We start from the raw sequence: 19425 nt of genomic DNA, 5'->3' as shown, positions 1-19425 counted from the left end.
ACCAGATTCCTTTTTATATGGCTTCCCTAAGGTGTCAACAGCCTTTAGACATAGTTTCAGGCTTTTATTTTGAAAAATGAGCGAGAACGACCACATTGCGTAAGTGGATAGGTGGGGGCTCTCAGAGTGAGTTGTGCGCAACAGAGAAAGGCAGCCATTGTTACTCCCGGTCCTAGTGAAAAACCAACACTCCCGGTTGATATATTATCGAATAGATATTTGAAAAACAACCTGAGGATTGATTATAAAAAAACGTTTGACATGTTTCTGTGGACATTATGGATATTATCTGGAATTTTTGTCTGCGTTGTCGTGAACGCTTTTTCCTGTGGATTTCTCAGCATAACGCGCGAAACGAACGGAAGTATTTGGATATAAAAATATCTTTATGGAACAAAAGGAACATTTGTTGTCTAACTGGGAGTCTCGTGAGTGAAAACATCCGAAGATCATCAAAGGTAAACGATTAATTTGATTGCTTTTCTGATTTTCGTGACCAAGTTACCTGATGCTACGTGTACTTAATGTTTTGTCGAGCGATCGATAAACTTACACAAATGCTTGTATTGCTTTCGCTGTAAAGCATAATTTCAAAATCTGAGACGACAGGTGGATTAACAAAAGGCTAAACTGTGTTTTGCAATATTGCACTTGTGATTTCATGAATATGAATATTTTCTAGTAATATTATTTGACTGTGGCGCTATGCTATGCTATGCTATTCAGCCTTGCTGATGATAATTATCCCGGATCCGGGATGGGTGGTTCAGAAAGGTTTTAAATCTCTCCTTAACTCTCTCCTTAACTCTCTCCTTAACTCTCTCCTTAACTCTCTCCTTAACTCTCTCCTTAACTACCTCCTTAACTCTCTCCTTAACTACCTTCTTAACTCTCTCCTTAACTACCTTCTTAACTCTCTCCTTAACACTCTCCTTAACTACGTACCTTCTTAACTTTCTCCTTAACTCTCTCCTTAACTACCTTCTTAACTCTCTCCTTAACTACCTTCATAACTCTCTCCTTAACTACCTTCTTAACACTCTCCTTAACACTCCCCTCAACTACCTTCTTAACACTTTCCTTAACTCTCTCCTTTACTCTCTCCAACTTCTTATGGCTGCAATCCCGGTAACGGGATGATATGACAACAGTCAGTGAAAGTGCAGGGCGCCAAATTCAAAACAACAGAAATCTCATAATTAAAATTCCTCAGACATACATGTGTCTTATACCATTTTAAAGGTAATCTTGTTGTTAATCCCACCAAAGTGTCCGATTTCAAATATGCTTTTCAGCGAAAGCACTACAAACTATTATGTTAGGTCACACCAAACCACAATAAGCACAGCCATTTTTCCAGCGAAAGATAGCAGTCACAAGAAGCAGAAATATAGCTAAAATTAATCACTAACCTTTGATGATCTTCATCAGATGACACTCATAGGACTTCATGTTACACAATACATGCATGTTTTGTTTGATAAAGTTCATAAAGTGCATAGCCACATCTTTTTCAACAGAAATACTCATCATAAATGTAGATGATAATACAAGTTATACACATGGAATTATAGATATAGCTCTCCTTAATGCAACCGCTGTGTCAGATTTCAAAAAAACTTTACGGAAAAAGCAAACCATGCAATAATCTGAGACGGAGCTCAGAACAAGAGTCAAATTAGCTGCCATGTTGGAGTCAACAGAAACCAGAAATTACATGATAAATGTTTCCTTACCTTTGATGATCTTCATCAGAATGCACTCCCAGGAATCCCAGGTCCACAATAAATGCTTGATTTGTTCGATAATGTCCGTTATTTATGTCCAATTAGCTACTTTGGTTAGTGCGTTTGGTAAACAATTCCAAAGTCACAAAGCGCGTTCACTAAAACGTGACGAAATGTCCAAAAGTTCCGTAACAGTCAGTAGAAACATGTCAAACGATGTATTGAATCAATCTTTAGAATGTTGTTAACATACATCTTGAATAACGTTCCAACCGGAGAATTACATTGACTTCAGATGAGCGATGGAACGGATCTGCCTCTCACGTGAACACGCATGGTGAATGCATGGTCACCTCATGGCAGTGGTTACTCATTCCTGTCTCCTTCGGCCCCCCTTCACAGTAGAGTCATCAGACAAAGTTATATTGACTGTTGACATCTAGTGGAAGCCGTAGGAAGTGAAAACTCATCCATATCTCGAGAAAGTTAAGAAGGTAGTTGGGGGGAGTGTTAAGGAGAGTGTTAAGAAGGTAGTTAACCTCTAACACCTCCCAAACCCGGATCCGGGATCCCCCCCATCACAAAAGCTGACTAGCATAGCCTAGCCTAAAGCCACAGGGATATCATATAATAAAATGTTCATGAAATCACAAGTCCAAGACACCAAATGAAAGAAACACATCTTGTGAATAAAGCCATCATTTCTGATTTTTAAAATGTTTTACAGGGAAGACAAAATATGTAAATCTATTAGCTAACCACGTTAGCAAAAGACACCATTCCCATACTCCACCATTTTCTTACTGCATCAGTAGCTATCACAAATTCGACCAAATAAAGATATAAATAGCCACTAACCAAGAAACAACCTCATCAGGTGACAGTCTGATAACATATTTATTGTATAGCATAGGTTTTGTTAGAAAAATGTGCATATTTCAGGTATAAATCATAGTTTACAATTGCAGCCCCCATCACAACTCTCACTAAAATGACTAGAATAACTACAGAGACCATCGTGTATTAGCTAATTACTCATCATAAAACATTTCTTAAAAATACACAGCGTACAGCAATTGAAAGACACAGATCTTGTGAATCAAGACAATATTTCAGATTTTCTAAGTGTTTTACAGCGAAAACACAATATATCGTTATATTAGCTTACCACAATAGCAAACCAGACAACAGCATTGATTCCAGCCAAACATAGCGATAACGTATTCACCACCAAAATAAATAAATTTTTCACTAACCTTCTCAGAATTCTTCAGATGACAGTCCTGTAACATCATATTACACAATCCATATAGGTTTTGTTCGAAAATGTGCATATTTAGCAGCAAAAATCGTGGTTATACAATGTGATCAGTGGCAACAGGTCATGCATTCTGGCCGGCGCCATCTTGGAAAGGCACCTAATCTAATCAATAAATAATCGTAAACTTGACTAAAAAATACAGGTTGGACATCAAATGAAAGATGCATTAGTTATTAATGCAACCGCTGAGTTAGATTTTTAAAATTAACGTTACTAGACATACAGTGTGCGTTACAGCCAGACTAGTGCCGCAATAATGGCGGACAAATCCGTTTACATTTTTCCACATAAATACGGAATAACATCATAAATAGCTCTTACTTTTGGACGAGCTTCCATCAGAATCTTGTGCAAGTGGTCCCTTGTCCAAAAGAATCGTTGCTTGGTTGTAAAACGTCGTCTTCAACTTCGGAATTAGCAGCTAAGAATAGCTATGTGGCCACAACATGCCCAAATCCTCCAAACGCAATACTAAGGAAATTCCGAAAATAGCAATATACTCGCATAAACTGATATAACTCGGTTTAAAATAACTTCGTTATGATGTTTCTAACACCTATATCGAATTAAATTACAGACGGATATATCTAAGGTCGATAACTGAGCGTTTCAAAATGCCATCCTGAGGTCCTGCTTTGCGCAATGACGAACGTCGAAAAGAGAGCTCCCCTCGTTCCTTGGCCTTTTATAAACTCTGAGAACTACGTAGAAACTCCATTCCACTTCTCATTGGTTACTGACATCCAGGGGAAGGCGGGTGCAGTTCATGTCGACCCATAGGATACATACAGAGCTTTAAACTGATCTGAGAACAGAGCCTCATTTTCAGACCTTCGCAGTTCCTGTCATGGATTTCGCTGCAGAAAGAGTTCTGGTTCACCCACAGACATAATTCAAACGGTTTTAGAAACTAGAGATTGTTTTCTATCCAATAGTAATAATAATATGCATATTGTACGAGCAAGAATTGAGTACGAGGCAGTTTAATTTGGAGACCAATTTTCACTAAGTCGAAACAGCACCCCCTATATTCTCAAGAGGTTAACTTCTTATGGCTGCAGGGGCAGTATTGAGTAGCTTGGATGAAAAGGTGCCCAGAGGTGCCCAGAGTAAACTGCTTGCTCCTTAGTCCCAGTTGCTAATATATGCATATTATTAGTATTGGATAGAAAACACTCTGAAGTTTCTAAAACTGTTTGAATGGTGTCTGTGAGTATAACAGAACTCATATGGCAGGCAAAAACCTGAGAAAAAAATCCAACCAGGAAGTGGGAAATCTGAGGTTTGTAGGTTTTCAACTCATCGCTTATCGAATACACAGTGGGATATGGGTCAGTTTGCACTTCCTACTGCTTCCACTAGATGTCAACAGTCTTTAGAACCTTGTCTGATGCTTCTACTGTGAAGTGGGGCCGAAGGAGAGGGGAAATGAGTAAGGTCTGCCATGAGCTGACCATGCTCTGACCATGCGCGTTCACATGAGAGGGAGCTCTGTTCCATCGCACTTCTGAACACAATGGAATTCTCCGGTTGGAACATTATTGAAGATTTATGTTAAAAACATCCTAAAGATTGATTCAATACATCGTTTGACATGTTTCTACTGACTGTTACGGAACTTTTTGACATTTAGTCTGCTTTTAGTGAACGCGCTTCGTGACTTTGGATTTGTTTACCAAACGCGCTAACAAAAGTAGCTATTTGACAATAAATGATGGACATTACCGAACAGAACGAACATTTATTGTGGAAGTGGGAGTCCTGGGAGTGCATTCCGACGAAGATCAGCAAAGGTAAGTGAAGATTTATAATGCTATTTATGACTTTTGTTGACTCCACAATTTGTCGGGTAACTGTATGGCTTCCTTTTGTGGCTGAACGCTGTTCACAGATTATTGAATATTGTGCTTTTGCCATAAAGCTTTTTGAAATCTGACACAGCGGTTGCATTAAGAACAAGTTTTTCTTTAATTCTATGTAAAACATGTATCTTTCATCAAAGTTTATGATGAGTATTTCTGTTATTTGATGTGGCTCTCTGCAATTTCTCCAGATATTTTGGAGGCATTTCTGAACATGGCGCCAATGTAAACTGAGGTTTTTGGATATAAATATTAACTTTATCGAACAAAACATATATGTATTGTGTAACATGAAGTCCTATGAGTGTCATCTGATGAAGATCATCAAAGGTTAGTGATTCATTTTATCTCTATTTCTGCTTTTTGTGACTAGGTACTGACCTAACATAATCGTTTGGTGTGCTTTCGTCGTAAAGCCTTTTTGAAATCGGACACTGTGGCTGGATTTACAACAAGTTTATCTTTAAAATGGTGTAAAATACTTGTATGTTTGAGGAATTTTAATTATGAGATTTCTTTTGTTTAAATTTGGCACCCTGCACTTTCACTGGCTGTTGTCAGGTCGATCCCGTTAACGGGATCTCAGCCATAAGAAGTTTTAACTACCTTCTTAACTCTCTCCTTAATTACCTTCGTAACTCTCTCCCTAACTACCTCCTTAACTACCTCATTAACTCACTACTTAACTCTTTCTCTCCGTCTGTCAACACCTTTCTTCACACTGTCACTCTGGACACTCTATACATGTACAAGACCTTGAACTACGCACATACTCACACAGACATGTACATACACATGTTAAAAACGTATAAAGACTTACTCACACACTGTTCTTGCATACATACTAAAGAGTGTTAGTGTTTAAAGTTGTTTTGAACTTCTGTCCCATGTGGAAAGTTAAGGCTGAGACACTGTCTTCTTGGAGTGAACACCAAACTGCACTTAGCATTTTGTAAGCACTTAGCAGCTCGTTATCTAAGATATAGAAGGTGAACAACAACACTAGGATTGCGCAAGCAGACCTTCCTCAGTTACTCACAGTGATAGAGTTGTCCTGGTCAGCCATGGCCTCTCTCCTCTCTCTCCTTTTCTCTCATACTCTGCCTCTCCAACTCGTCCACTGTGAGAAAGGCGATAGCACCCAAATCCCCTCCCTCCAGCCTGCTTCACGACAACAAACTGACCCCCTAGTACTCCTCAATCACTCTTCCTGTTGTACCCACGAACACAGATACACACACCCACCTGTTACAACAGTTAAACTGACCGTGGTGGGGTACCCTCCTGACAGAAATAGAAACTCATACAGTGGATGTGTGTGTGTGTGTGTGTGTGCGCACACACAGATGTCTAGAAACCTACTTAGCCTCAAATAGATGCTGCCCACACACGATGCATAGGGTGCTTCACATTCCACCAAATACTCTGCACAGCTGGTCAGAGTGTAATTAGGTTGTCTTTTCTAGTTGATGGTGTGTGCAGTCACTGCCATGGTGACTCAGAGAACATCTTTTCTCCACAGTTCAAGCAAAGACAGCTGATGACACACACACACACACACACACACACACACACACACACACACACACACACACACACACACACACACACACACACACACACACAGGCCAAGCAGGAGAGTATATGTGGATAACCAGTATGAGGTGGCATGGTAACACCATGGTGACCCCCACTGAGGCCTCCGTAGTTGGCTCACCACCACCCAATCTCTGACCACCCCGACTGCACCCCTTAGCCAACCTCCACTAGCCCCTAGCCCACCCCAACCCTGGGCCTGCAGTTCCACCTCTCCTGGAGCTAGAGGGAGATCAAGACCTGACCAGCACTGCATTACAGAGAAGAGAAGTAGTGGGGAAATGATGTACCTGTTAAGGGCAAGAGTAGGTGATGTGTTAAAAGATGCTTAGTTTCCACGCACACACTCACTCACACACGCACGCACGAACACACACACACACACACACACACACACACACACACACACACACACACACACACACACACACACACACACACACACACACACACACACACACACTAGGCTCCGTTGAAATGCACTCCTACAAGGTGGACATCATCCACCTTCCCCTAGGTCAGCCAAAGTTCAGATCTCAGAGGGTCATTTTAGCACAAGGAGAGTGCAGAAGTCTGACATGACCTATCCCTGCAGTGGACAGACTGGACAGAGCACTAACAGTAGCCTTACTTTTTCAGTTCAATAACTTGGAGAACCATGCAATGTCAATGACAATCTTTGGATAAAATTTACAAGAAGTTATGCACATTTGTAATGTTCAGTACAGTGTGTTTATGTTGGTGTGAGTTCAGTCTATACTACTGTGCGAGGTAAGTGTGTGGTGCAGTCAGATAAGGGTAGAAGGGGCACTTTGTAGGCCACACCCGAACTCTGCATGCCAGGCTGACGCAGAGTCACCCCACTCTCAGCGTAAACATGCACACTTTCACTGGCTCACTAGCCTGTCTATCCCTATCCCCTCTCTCTTACACACAAACCATAATACAAACACACATACGCAGCAGCCTGAAATCCTCTCATGCCTTGTATATCCTCATGCTAATCTTAACTAACACAGTGTGATGGAAATGGATGTGGGTCTAGGTCCTAGAAGCCCCAGAGAGAGGACAGTGCTGTGTGGCGGGACTGGCTGGGGTTAGTGGAACCACATCATAAATCACCCTCTACTGTTACTGTACTGTATGGAAGGAGAGACAATAAGCTGCAGTGTGTCATCATTAGCATCACATCACACTGTAGCGCTATGGGGTATCCCATTGTCCTCAGGCTCTGTCCACTGTACCTCTGTCTCTTTCTCTTTAATCCTCACATTCTTCCCTTATCACATTTGACTAATTCTACCCTGCTTTCCTTCCTTTTCCTTTGTTCATCCCTGTCTCATATAATCCTTGTTCAATCCCTCTCCTCTTTTCCATCCTCCATTTTCCCTCTCCTCTCATTGCGCTCTCTCTCTCTCTCTCCCCCCCTCTCTTTCTCCCCCCCTCCCTCTATCGTGCTGGTGCTGCGGCAGACATGATGACATCACCTTCTAGCTGGTATACTGCAGCAGTGTGACAGTCTGTGTGTGAGTGTGTGTTTGTCTGTAAGAGATTCAGTGTGTGTGTGTGGGTGCGTGTGTGTGTGTGTGCGTGCATGAATGTGAGTGTGTGTTTGTGTCTCATGAGTCCCATTTAGTAGTGTCAACAGTAAGGGATAACTGTCTCTCAGTATCTAAGTAGGTGTGAAACCTGACAGAGACCAGGGGATAACCAAGGCACAAATGTCTCTGTGTGTGTTTGATGACATGCTTTAAACAGTGACGGTTCTACTTTAAGCCCTGGATGACAGGACCATGTGAGGTTGTGGCTGGGATAGGAGAGGAGGAACAGTGCATGGAGGCATGGAGCTGCCTGGTTTCAGGCTCTTGCTCCCCCAGGGAGAATCACAGGGCTGGGCCATTGATCTTAAGGTAACCCTCTCCTCTGGTCCCTATGGACCTCTGTGTGAGGCTGACCCAGGCAGCTAACCATTAACCTGCAATGAAACGGGTGCAGAAACCAGCGCTGAGTCTGCACTATGCATAGCCTGAAGTACACAGATCACCGTCAACACTGTGATAGATGCATTCTTGAGAATGAATGCATGAATGTCTGTATGTAGCCTCGCTACTTTTATAGCCTCGCTACTGTATATAACCTGTCTTTTTACTGTTGTTTTATTTCTTTACCTAACTATTTTTCACCTAATATCTTTTTTGCACTATGGGTTAGAGCCTGTAAGTAAGCATTTCTCTGTAAGGTGAAACTGTTGTATCCGGTGTACGTGACAAATAAACTTTGATTTGATTTTATGTTTATAACACACACACACACGCACAATCCCCTCTCCATAAGCAAATGGCACACTAAGACTTTGCAGACACAGCACTAGGTGCAAATCATAAATATTTAGATGCCACCTCAGCTATTTGTGGACCCAGCAGAAAGGTGCCAATAAGGGGTTTTACGTGCAGTTTATGACAAGATGGTATCCTGCCCATATAGTACAGCTACAGCATGCTATCTAGGCCACAACATAACTAAATGGGTTGGAAATTCCTGCGGAGACATCTTAAGCAGCTATTCCGTTTCCCTTTTCTGCTGACTTGCATTTGTTCAGGAAATTGATTTTCTTTGCATCTTTCACCTTTCTCCATCCCTCCATCTCTCAGTGTTTAGCTAGCTAGCTGCAGAGTGAACGTGTGGTTTCCGGTCAGGGTGGTGGTGTTGTGGTGAAGAGGAGCCAGTCAGACAGAGACCCCCAGGGACTCTACTCTGGACACACTTACAGGAACCAGCCTGGTCAAGCAATTACAACCACTCACTCAACACAGTCTGTCTGTCTGTCTGTCTGTCTGTCTGTCTGTCTGTCTGTCTGTGTCTGTGTCTGTGTCTGTGTCTGTGTCTGTGTCTGTGTCTGTCTGTCTGTCTGTCTGTCTGTCTGTCTGTCTGTCTGTCTGTCTGTCTGTCTGTCTGTCTGTCTGTCTGTCTGTCTGTCTGTCTGTCTGTCTGTCTGCCTGTCTGCCTGTCTGCCTGTCTGCTTCAGCTATACACACTGATCACAAGCCTATATTTCCCTCTCCTTTTGACTGTTTACTTTCTCACACTTTCTATCTCTCTTTCTGTTTCCGTGTTCCTGTGTGTCTGTCTTTCTCTTTGACTCACCCCTCCATCTGGACCCCTCAGCAGTGGATGAGATTGTCATGGTTTTTGAGATCTTTTGTGGAAAGATGGAGGGAGGGGGAACCATAGAAGTAGAGAGGGGACTGTTTACAGAGCGTGAGAAAGAATGGTAGAAAGTGACGATAATCATGTAGCCTGTGTACTATTGCGTAGTTACGCTATCATTACTTTTGGTAACAAGGATGCAAGTATAGAGAATTAACTAGAGACTGCTAATAAGTCCCATGTTTACAATAGACTTTGTAATTAGGTTAACAACTAAATAGCTAAGTAGTCACTGCGGGGTTACACTTTAGAGTGTGAGCAGAAGAGAGGGGGTGATTGAGTGAGCTGTGTAGAGAACTCAGAGGGATTCTGAGCTGTCATCTATGAAATATCAAACAGAAGCACAGTCAGTGGATCTACAGCTTTATCCGACTATCACTGAGTGTGACTCTATACTGACAATTAAATACGACTGCAGCATTGAGCTCTGTGTGTGTGTGTGTGTGTGTGTGTGTGTGTGTGTGTGTGTGTGTGTGTGTGTGTGTGTGTGCGTGTGATAAAAAGAGACAGAGGACAAGACAGAGAGTAAGAGGGGAGTGAGAATTGCAACCTTATCAGATACAGTAATTGTAACAGTTCAAAATGTTTAGCCTATCAATAATGCACACACATAGGTGAATTTAACATTTCTTAATGGAACTTTCCACTACAAAACGATATTTTGGTATTTGTTTCAGTGGTCCATTGTTGACATAGTCCCAAAATGTTTTGCTTATCAGCAATCAAGTTTTCAAGATATGTAACTTTCAAAATAAAGAAATCTTCCCCGTATGATGCATTTTGCATCCAATAATGCAAAACGCAGCATTGTATGATGCAAAATGCATCATAAGGGGATGATTTCTGTATTTTGAATGTTACATATCTTTAAGGTTGCATCATCTGGCCTTTCACAGCATGCTTAACCAGATGATGTCTGCTGTTGCTGAGCGTCTTTGCTGTAGCCAAAATCCCCCTCTAAACCTAAGTGCTGAATCAGCAGTCCTCTGGCTATACAGTATACAGACAAAATACCATAGATGTCTGCTGTGTGTCTTCTAATCTTCATACTTCCTAAATTATAAAATGATGTAATTAATGAGAGATAAGTGTACTGATCATCAGCTTACTTACCACCCAACCACAACAGACATTCCACAACAGAACAGAACAGAGCACTAAACTAAGTCATAACAAGATTCAAAGAAGACTACAGAACAGGACACACAGCCATCACACACACGCACGTCTCACACACAATCTCACAGACACACATGCACCGTTACTCCCTAAAATGTATCCCAAACGACTAGCTAGACTCTCTCCCCTACGAGATCTTTAGTTGCTATGGGACACCGAGTCAAATGAATGTAATGGACAAAACATGAACAGCCAGAAGTTCTGTTTTGAGAGAGTTAAAGTAAAAAAATATTCAGTCAACATTCTGTCACTATTGTTCTATTCTATTGAAGGCCAACTAAAATACGAATTAACTAAAAGATGAATCTGTTTAATATGAGACAAATGTCATCAGGAAGCATCAATATGGAATAGACAACTGTGTTTACACTGTCTCAAATAGCCCTCTACTCATCATCTCCTTGTCCTCTATCCTTCACTCTCTTTCACACTCCCTTTCTCTCTGGGACAGACAGAGACATGGACAGATTCATTAATGAAGGGAAGACCACATAGAGAGAGGGAAGCGAGGAAGAGGTCTCCAAATAGTTAATGAAGAGAGAATCTTAGCTGCATGAAGATGTAGAAAAGTAAAGATGAGCTGATATCTAAGTAAATTATACTGTAACTGAAGATTAATATATTAGAAGGGTTGGAGTTGCATCAGTTCATTGATTAAAAATAGAGAGATGATCAAAATAAAAGGAGAGTTTAATAACTGTGCAGTAAAATGATATAGGTGGACAGACAGGGGAAATTGACAGGTGGGTTAGTTAGAAATCACCGGGAAAGGTAGTGGAAGTTCTAAGAAAGTGATCTAAGACCACGACATGGTTAAACTGTAGTATACAGAAACAAGACTGCTAAACAGAGCAAACAGATAAACCCACAAACAGACTGTCAGAGAGTCAGTAGCATGAAGAATAGAGTGAAGAGATTACAGTGATAAAGGAATAATAACGGAGACAGATATTGGTTATGGAACACAATCCAGTTTCTACTCACTCCACAGGTGATGAGCTTGGCCGGCATGCTTGCTGGCCCTCCACTCCCTCTCTCTGCTTTTCTCTCTCTCTCTTTCTCTCTCTCTTCTTTCTCTCTCTCTCTCTTTCTCTCTCTCTCTGTCTCTCTTACACACACACTCTACTGTTGTTTCCTTGCCCCCCGAGAGTGTTTGCTGGGACTGGGCACTGAGACCATGTCCTACCTAAACACACACACGCAGACACACACACTTGAGTGCACAGGGCCCGTCCAGGGTGGGAGGGGAGGGGGTGTTTATCTCTAGAGGAATGCTGCCTGTATCTAAAGACACACATTGAACACACACTCCCCTCAATCTCACGCTGTGTCGCCTCGCCCACTACCTCTCCCTGTCTCTCTTTCACTCATTTGTCTATTTCCTTTCCTCTCTTTCTTCTCTCCTCCATGACACTTTCCATTTACTGTCTTCCTCTCTCTCCACCAGCTCCCTCCCTAGTTTTCTCTCTTCACCTTTCACTTGTTTTGATGTCCCCCAGCTCTCTCTCTTTGATCCCTCGGGGTGAAAGAGAGCGAGTAGAGTGTGTATTGATCCCTTCTTTTCTGCTATCCCTCCTTCGCTACATGTCTTCCCACATCTCTCTATCCCTCCTTCGCTACATGTCTTCCCACATCTCTCTATCCCTCCTTCGCTACATGTCTTCCCACATCTCTCTATCCCTCCTTCGCTACATGTCTTCCCACATCTCTCTGTCCCTCCTTCGCTACATGTCTTCCCACATCTCTCTATCCCTCCTTCGCTACATGTCTTCCCACATCTCTCTGTCCCTCCTGCATTTTTTCGTGACAGCCAGACAATCTTTTTTTTTCTCAGCCTGCCATTTACAGACAGGCGTTGTGTTTTGGGTGGAGAATTCCTGTGCTGTGTGAGCAGGTCTGTTCCAGTCTGTGGAGTGACTTACAGTGACAAAGCGCCCAGTGGGGGGGCCATTTACGTTGCCACTATCCCGTGACAATGGACCAGACGCACGGGGCGGGGGGAGGCCAGCCTCTCAAAGGGCCCTGCCTTTTTTAATAAAGCGTCCGTCATTCCCTGCCTGAAAAGGCCTCCTTTTCTCCCCCTCTTCCTCCTCTCTGTCTCTCCTGGCTAAACGCTGGGAAAAGCACATCGCTGCCAAAACCACGCAGAGAGATAAATGCTTGTAGGAGAGGGGGATGTGGGGAGAGGGGGATGTGAGGAGAGGGGGATGTGGGGAGAGGGGGATGTGGGGAGAGGGGGATGTGAGGAGAGGGGGATGTGGGGAGAGGGGGATGTGAGGAGAGGGGGATGTGGGGAGAGGGGGATGTGGGGAGAGGGGGATGTGGGGAGAGGGGGATGTGGGGAGAGGGGGATGTGAGGAGAGGGGGATGTGGGGAGAGGGGGATGTGAGGAGAGGGGGATGTGCGGAGAGGGGGATGTGGGGAGAGGGGGATGTGAGACACTAATGTACATGAAGAGATGACAAATTAGCCCGTGGTCCTCAGCTATAGAGGAAAAACAAGCTCCTTTCATAATCCTAGTATTATCTAACAAAACTCTGCTCCATCATATCCCATGGCTCTGAGTCCACTGAGGAAGCTAAAGTTGAGTGATAACATAGCAGGAATAACAGACTGATATGAGCTCTTCAGATTCCAGACGTAAATAATGATGGAACCAGTCTGGTATCTTTCAAGAGCCAATGATGTTTCCTGTTACAGAGACTTCTAAAACAGCACCATTCTGATACGGATTCTCATACATTTACCAAACAGTCTGTCTGGCCTCCCATAGTCATACTTTACCAAACAGTCTGTCTGGCCCCCTATAGTCATACTTTACCAAACAGTCTGCCTGGCCTCCCATAGTCATACTTTACCAAACAGTCTGTCTGGCCTCCTATAGTCATACTTTACCAAACAGTCTGTCTGGCCTCCTATAGTCATACTTTACCAAACAGTCTGCCTGGCCTCCCATAGTCATACTTTTACCAAACATTCTTTCTGGCCTCCTATAGTCATACTTTTACCAAACAGTCTGGCTGGCCTCCTATAGTCATACTTTTACCAAACGGTCTGCCTGGCCTCCCATAGTCATACTTTTACCAAACGGGCTGCCTGGCCTCCTATAGTCATACTTTTACCAAACAGTCTGTCTGGCCTCCTATAGTCATACTTTACCAAACATTCTTTCTGGCCTCCTATAGTCATACTTTTACCAAACATTCTTTCTGGCCTCCTATAGTCATACTTTTACCAAACAGTCTGTCTGGCCTCCTATAGTCATACTTTTACCAAACATTCTTTCTGGCCCACACATGAGCTCAAGACTAGGCCTAGACGGGTACATAGAAGGACAGAGAGAGGTACTCAGAATGTGTATGGCCCAGGGTTATATATTGAGATATACTGTGCTCTCCTGTTTTGTGGTGTGGCTGATTTAGGTTGGGGACAGACGTGCCCTCTAGATTTCACATCTTGCCCCCCTCATGGGCAGGACAAAACCCCTCTCTCCCTGCTCTTTAGGGCTACTGCCATCAGCATGTGGCGGGCGCTTTGTGGGGTTTTATTGCTTATTTCCTGATGCTTGCTGAAACACTGAGGAGACTTCAAAATGTGGGGGAGGAATCAACATCAACACTCCGTCAGTCCCCCTCTTTTAACCTGTCATTCTGTCACACACTTTCGCTGACACACACACACACACACACACACACACACACACACACACACACACACACACACACACACACACACACACACACACACACACACACACACACACACACACACTCTCTTTATTGAATGCACGAACACAGGTGCGCAGGCAGGCACGCACACACAGTATAGTACATCTAGACTTGAGTGTCTGCCAAATGACTAAGATGTAGCTAAAATCAACTAAACTGAAGGGCTGCTACAGTAGAAGACTAACTGACACCATCTGATCCAGATCAAAGCTTCCACAGAGATAATGCACAGATACTGGAGAGCAAATCTCCCTGGCATGCTCCTGTGTAGTGATGATACTGTAATGTATACCATAGCACTGGAGCTACTGTCACGGCCGTCGTTGAAGGAAGTGGACCAAAGTGCAGCAAACAAAAGAAACAACCGTGAAGCTTACAGGGCTATAGTGCCACAAACAAAGTTAAAAGTTCGTGCCATGGACCACACTGAAAGAAGGGGAAAAAGGGCTACCTAAGTATGATTCCCAATCAGAGACAACGATAGACAGCTGTCCCTGATTGAGAACCATACCCGGTCAAAACATAGAAATAAAGAAACATAGAAAACAAAACATAGAATAGCCACCCCAAATCACACCCTGACCAAACCAACTAGAGACATAAAAAGGCTCTCTAAGGTCAGGGCGTGACAGTACCCCCCCCCCCCCCCCCCCCCCAAAAGGTGCGGACTCCGGCCGCAAAACCTGAACCTATAGGGCATCTATCCGCGGTGGCGGCTCAGGTGCGGGACGCAGACCCCGCTCCACCTCTGGCTCACCCCACTTTGGTGGCACCCCTGGTGCGGAGACCCTCGTTGCCGACCCCGGACTGGGGACCCTCGTTGCGGGCCCCGGACTGGGCACTCTCGCTGCGGGCCCCGGACTGGGCACCCTCGTTGCGGGCCCCGGACTGGGTACCCTCGTTGCGGGCCCCGGACTGGGTACCCTCGTTGCGGGCCCCGGACTGGGCACCCTCGCTGCGGGCCCCGGACTGGGCACCCTCGTTGCGGGCCCCGGGCTGGGCACCCTCGTTGCGGTCCCCGGTCTGGGGACCGTCGCTGGAGGCTCCGGACTGGAGACCGTCGCTGGAGGCTCCGGACTGGAGACCGTCGCTGGAGGCTCCGGACTGGGGACCGTCGCTGGAGACTCCGAACTGGAGACCGTCGCTGGAGACTCCGGACTGGGGACCCTCGTTGCTGGCTTCGTGCCATGACTCCTCACTGGAGGCTTCGTGCCATGGATCATCACTGGAGGCTTCGTGCCATGGATCATCACTGGAGGCTTCTTGCCATGGATCATCACTGGAGACTTTGTGCCATGGATTATCACTGGAGGCTTCTTGCCATGGATCATCACTGGAGGCTTCGTGCCATGGATCATCACTGGAGGCTTCTTGCCATGGATCATCACTGGAGGCTTCGTGCCATGGATCATCACTGGAGGCTTCTTGCCATGGATCATCACTGGAGGCTTCGTGCCATGGATCATCACTGGAGGCTTCTTGCCATGGATCATCACTGGAGGCTTCTTGCCATGGATCATCACTGGAGGCTTTGTGCCATGGATCATCACTGGAGTGAGGAGACGTATGAGCAGTCTGGTACGTGGAGCTGCCACAGGGCTCACCAGGCTGGGGAGACGTACAGGAGGCCTGGTTCTGGCAGCAGGCACAGGACTCACCAGGCTGGGGAGATATACTGGAGGCTTGGTTCTTGGCGGAGGCACCGGATACACTGGGCCGTGGAGGCGCACTGGAGGTCTCGAGCTAGGAGCCTGCACAACCTGTCCTGGCTGGATGGTTATCTTCGCCCTGCAAATGCGGGGCGCTGGCACAGGATGCACTGGGCTGTGCAGACGCACCGGAGACACAGTGCGCAGAGCCGGCGCAGGATATCCTGGGCCGAAGAGACGCACTGGAGACCAGGCACACTGAGCCGGTACCATCCGTCCTGGCTGGATGCTCACCCTAGCCCGACAGATGCGGGGAGCTGGGATGTAGCGCACTGGGCTATGAGAGCAAACTGGAGACACTGTGCGCTTTACCGCATAACACGGTACCCGACCAGTACCACGCTCCTTCCGATAAGCACGGGGAGTTGGCTCAGGTCTATACCCTGACTCAGCCACTCTCCCCGTGTGCCCCCCCCCAACATTTTTCGGGGGGCTGCCTCTCGTGCTTACTCCGCTGTGCCAATTCCTCGTAGCGTCGCCACTCTGCTTTAGCTGCCTCCAGTTCCTCCTTCGGACGGTGATATTCACTAGCCTGTGCCCAGGGTCGCTTTCCTTCCAATATCTCCTCCCATGTCCATTCCTCCAGATAGAGCTGCTCCTCCCGGCGACGCTGCTTTGTCCCTTGGTGGTGGGTAGTTCTGTCACGGCCGTCGTTGAAGGAAGTGGACCAAAGTGCAGCGTGGTGAGCGTACATTATCCTTTTTATTTAAAATGTCGCCAACAAAACAACAAACGAAAGAAACAACCGTGAAGCTTACAGGGCTATAGTGCCACAAACAAAGTTAACTACCCACACTGAAAGAAGGGGAAAAAGGGCTACCTAAGTATAATTCCCAATCAGAGACAACGATAGACAGCTGTCCCTGATTGAGAACCATACCCGGCCAAAACATAGAAATAAAGAAACATAGAAAACAAAACATAGAATGCCCACCTCAAATCACACCCTGACCAAACCAACTAGAGACATAAAAAGGCTCTCTAAGGTCAGGGCGTGACAGCTACAGCCGTCTGTTGGCTGCGTTGGGAAGTGTATTATTGGCCTGCAGCCTCAGCACCGCTCCAGAGAGGTGGTGGGTTAAGAACGGGCGTGTTACACACACAAGTCGCAGGTCCCAGTCGGTTATTATTCACTTTTTAGAGAACCAGCTCTTAATTTGTGAAAATGGTGTTTATTTCAGTTGCAGTGGACATTTGTTTTGTAACTGTGTGCTTTATTCTTGCCTGTGCATGTTTTTGTTGGTTTGCTGTGCCTCTTTCTCCTCTGTGTGTTTCCCCTAATTGATTCATTTAGTACCACCCCCTTGGCTGGTCTCCTTGGAGATGGGCGTTGCCCTGGACTGGCACACCTGTATTTGATTTACTCTAACGAGCCACTGCACTGCTCAAAAGGAGAGCTCAGAGCTTACTTTCGGGACTGCTACTTTTGGGGACGCAGCGTCCGCCACCGTTTCTACGACCTCGTCCAAGAGGGTGGAGCCGAACCGATGCCTCTACAATGCTCAGATGACGGCTGACACAATGCACGCTATTTCCAGGGATGTGTATTCATGCATGCCAAGAAAAAAACACTAATTTATCTTTCGTCTCTCTGTGTTTCATAATTTTCCTACATTTCACAAGAGACTGAATGTATCTCACAGGAGAAAGCATCCGAGTGAGTGAAACAGCGACCTAGCCTACAGATGAATGTTTTGACTTTCCTAGTGCCATACTTCTCTATTTAAAGATGAAGTGGACAATATTGAATTGATAAATTGCCAAACACGTCAGTTAATTAAATGTCTGCATAGGTTACACTTCATGGTTTTAGGATATTGATATGCATTAATATTTTGACTGGCCATTAGGCCAACATTAGGCTATCCTTAGACATGTGAAATATCTTTACTCCTAGAAGAGCTTCCAGGCTTCCGTCATAACGGTCCATATTGAATGAGGAAAAAATATAATAATAATAATATTACAGGGGCAGTTTGGCAAAACTAATCACCTCCAAATCATCCGCTGGAAAAATGGACATGCTGGGGTAGTAATTATGTAAACGACATTCTATGATACTATTCCTGTGCGAATAGGGCTTAGGACAACAACAAATAAAAGCGTGTACTGTATGAAAGAGTGAAAGACCGTTTCATCAACATGAAAGAAAGGAGGATGGCATTGGAGTTTCTCTACAAGTAGGGTGAGTCAACATGTTTTTCTACTTGCACAAACGCATGCGCACACACATAAATCAGATCCCTGGACAGCCACATCATACAGTGCATTCGGAAATACTCAGACCCCTTGACCTTTTCCACATTTTGTTACGTTACAACCTTATTCTAAAATATATATTTTTTAATTCCCCCTCATCAATCTACATACAATACCCCATAATTCTTCATTTTTGCACATTTTATAAAAAAGAAATATTAAAAAATTACCTTATTTACATAAGTATTCAGAACCTTTGCTATGAGACTCAAAATTGAACTCCGGTGCATCCTGTTTCCATTGATTATCCTTGATGTATCTACAACTTGATTGTTGTCCACCTGTGGTAAATTCAATTGATTGGACATGATTTGGAAAGAGACACACCTGTCTATATAAGGTCCCACAGTTGACAGTGCATGTCAGAGCAAAAACCAAGCCATGAGGTCAAAGGAATTGACCACAGAGCTCTGAGACAGGATTGTGTCGAGGCACAGATCTGGGGAAAGGTACCGAAAATTGTCTGCAGCATTGAAGGTCCCTAAGAACACAATGGCCTTCGTCATTCTTAAATGGAAGAAGTTTGGAACCACCAAGACTCTTCCTAAAGATGGCCGCCCGGCCAAACTGAGCAACCGGGGGAGAAGGGCCTTGGTCAGGGAGGTGACCAAGAACCTGATGGTCACTCTGACAGAGCTCCAGAGTTCCTCTGTGGAGATGGGAGAACCTTCAAGAAGGACAACCATCTCTGCAGCACTCCACCAATCAGGCCTTTATGGTAGTGGCCAGACAGAAGACACTCCTCAGTAAATGGCACATGACATCCTGCTTGGAGTTTGCCTAAAGGCATCTAAAGACTCTCAGACCATGAGAAACAAGATTCTCTGGTCTGATGAA

The 19425-nt window shown here is 44.8% G+C and overlaps 1 protein-coding gene across 7 annotated transcripts in view; it reads right to left on the bottom strand.

The window, feature by feature from the left end:
* Positions 1-12108, bottom strand: part of LOC120063003 (ankyrin-1-like) — a 77435-nt gene extending 65327 nt beyond the window's left edge. For 4 of the 7 annotated variants that reach the window (XM_039013066.1, XM_039013069.1, XM_039013072.1 and 1 more), the window contains exon 1: positions 11877-12107. In XM_039013066.1, the coding sequence (XP_038868994.1) occupies positions 11877-11903 (27 nt within the window). In that variant the 5' untranslated portion in view covers positions 11904-12107. Of the gene's footprint in view, positions 1-11876 lie in introns of all 7 variants that reach the window. The other 3 variants (XM_039013071.1, XM_039013068.1, XM_039013070.1) reach the window with 1 other exon arrangement.
* Positions 12109-19425: the final 7317 nt, after the last annotated feature.

The sequence above is a fragment of the Salvelinus namaycush genome, chromosome 18, assembly GCF_016432855.1.
Source record: "Salvelinus namaycush isolate Seneca chromosome 18, SaNama_1.0, whole genome shotgun sequence".
Taxonomy (NCBI): Eukaryota; Metazoa; Chordata; class Actinopteri; order Salmoniformes; family Salmonidae; genus Salvelinus; species Salvelinus namaycush.
This window is presented reverse-complemented; position numbering and strand designations above follow the sequence as displayed.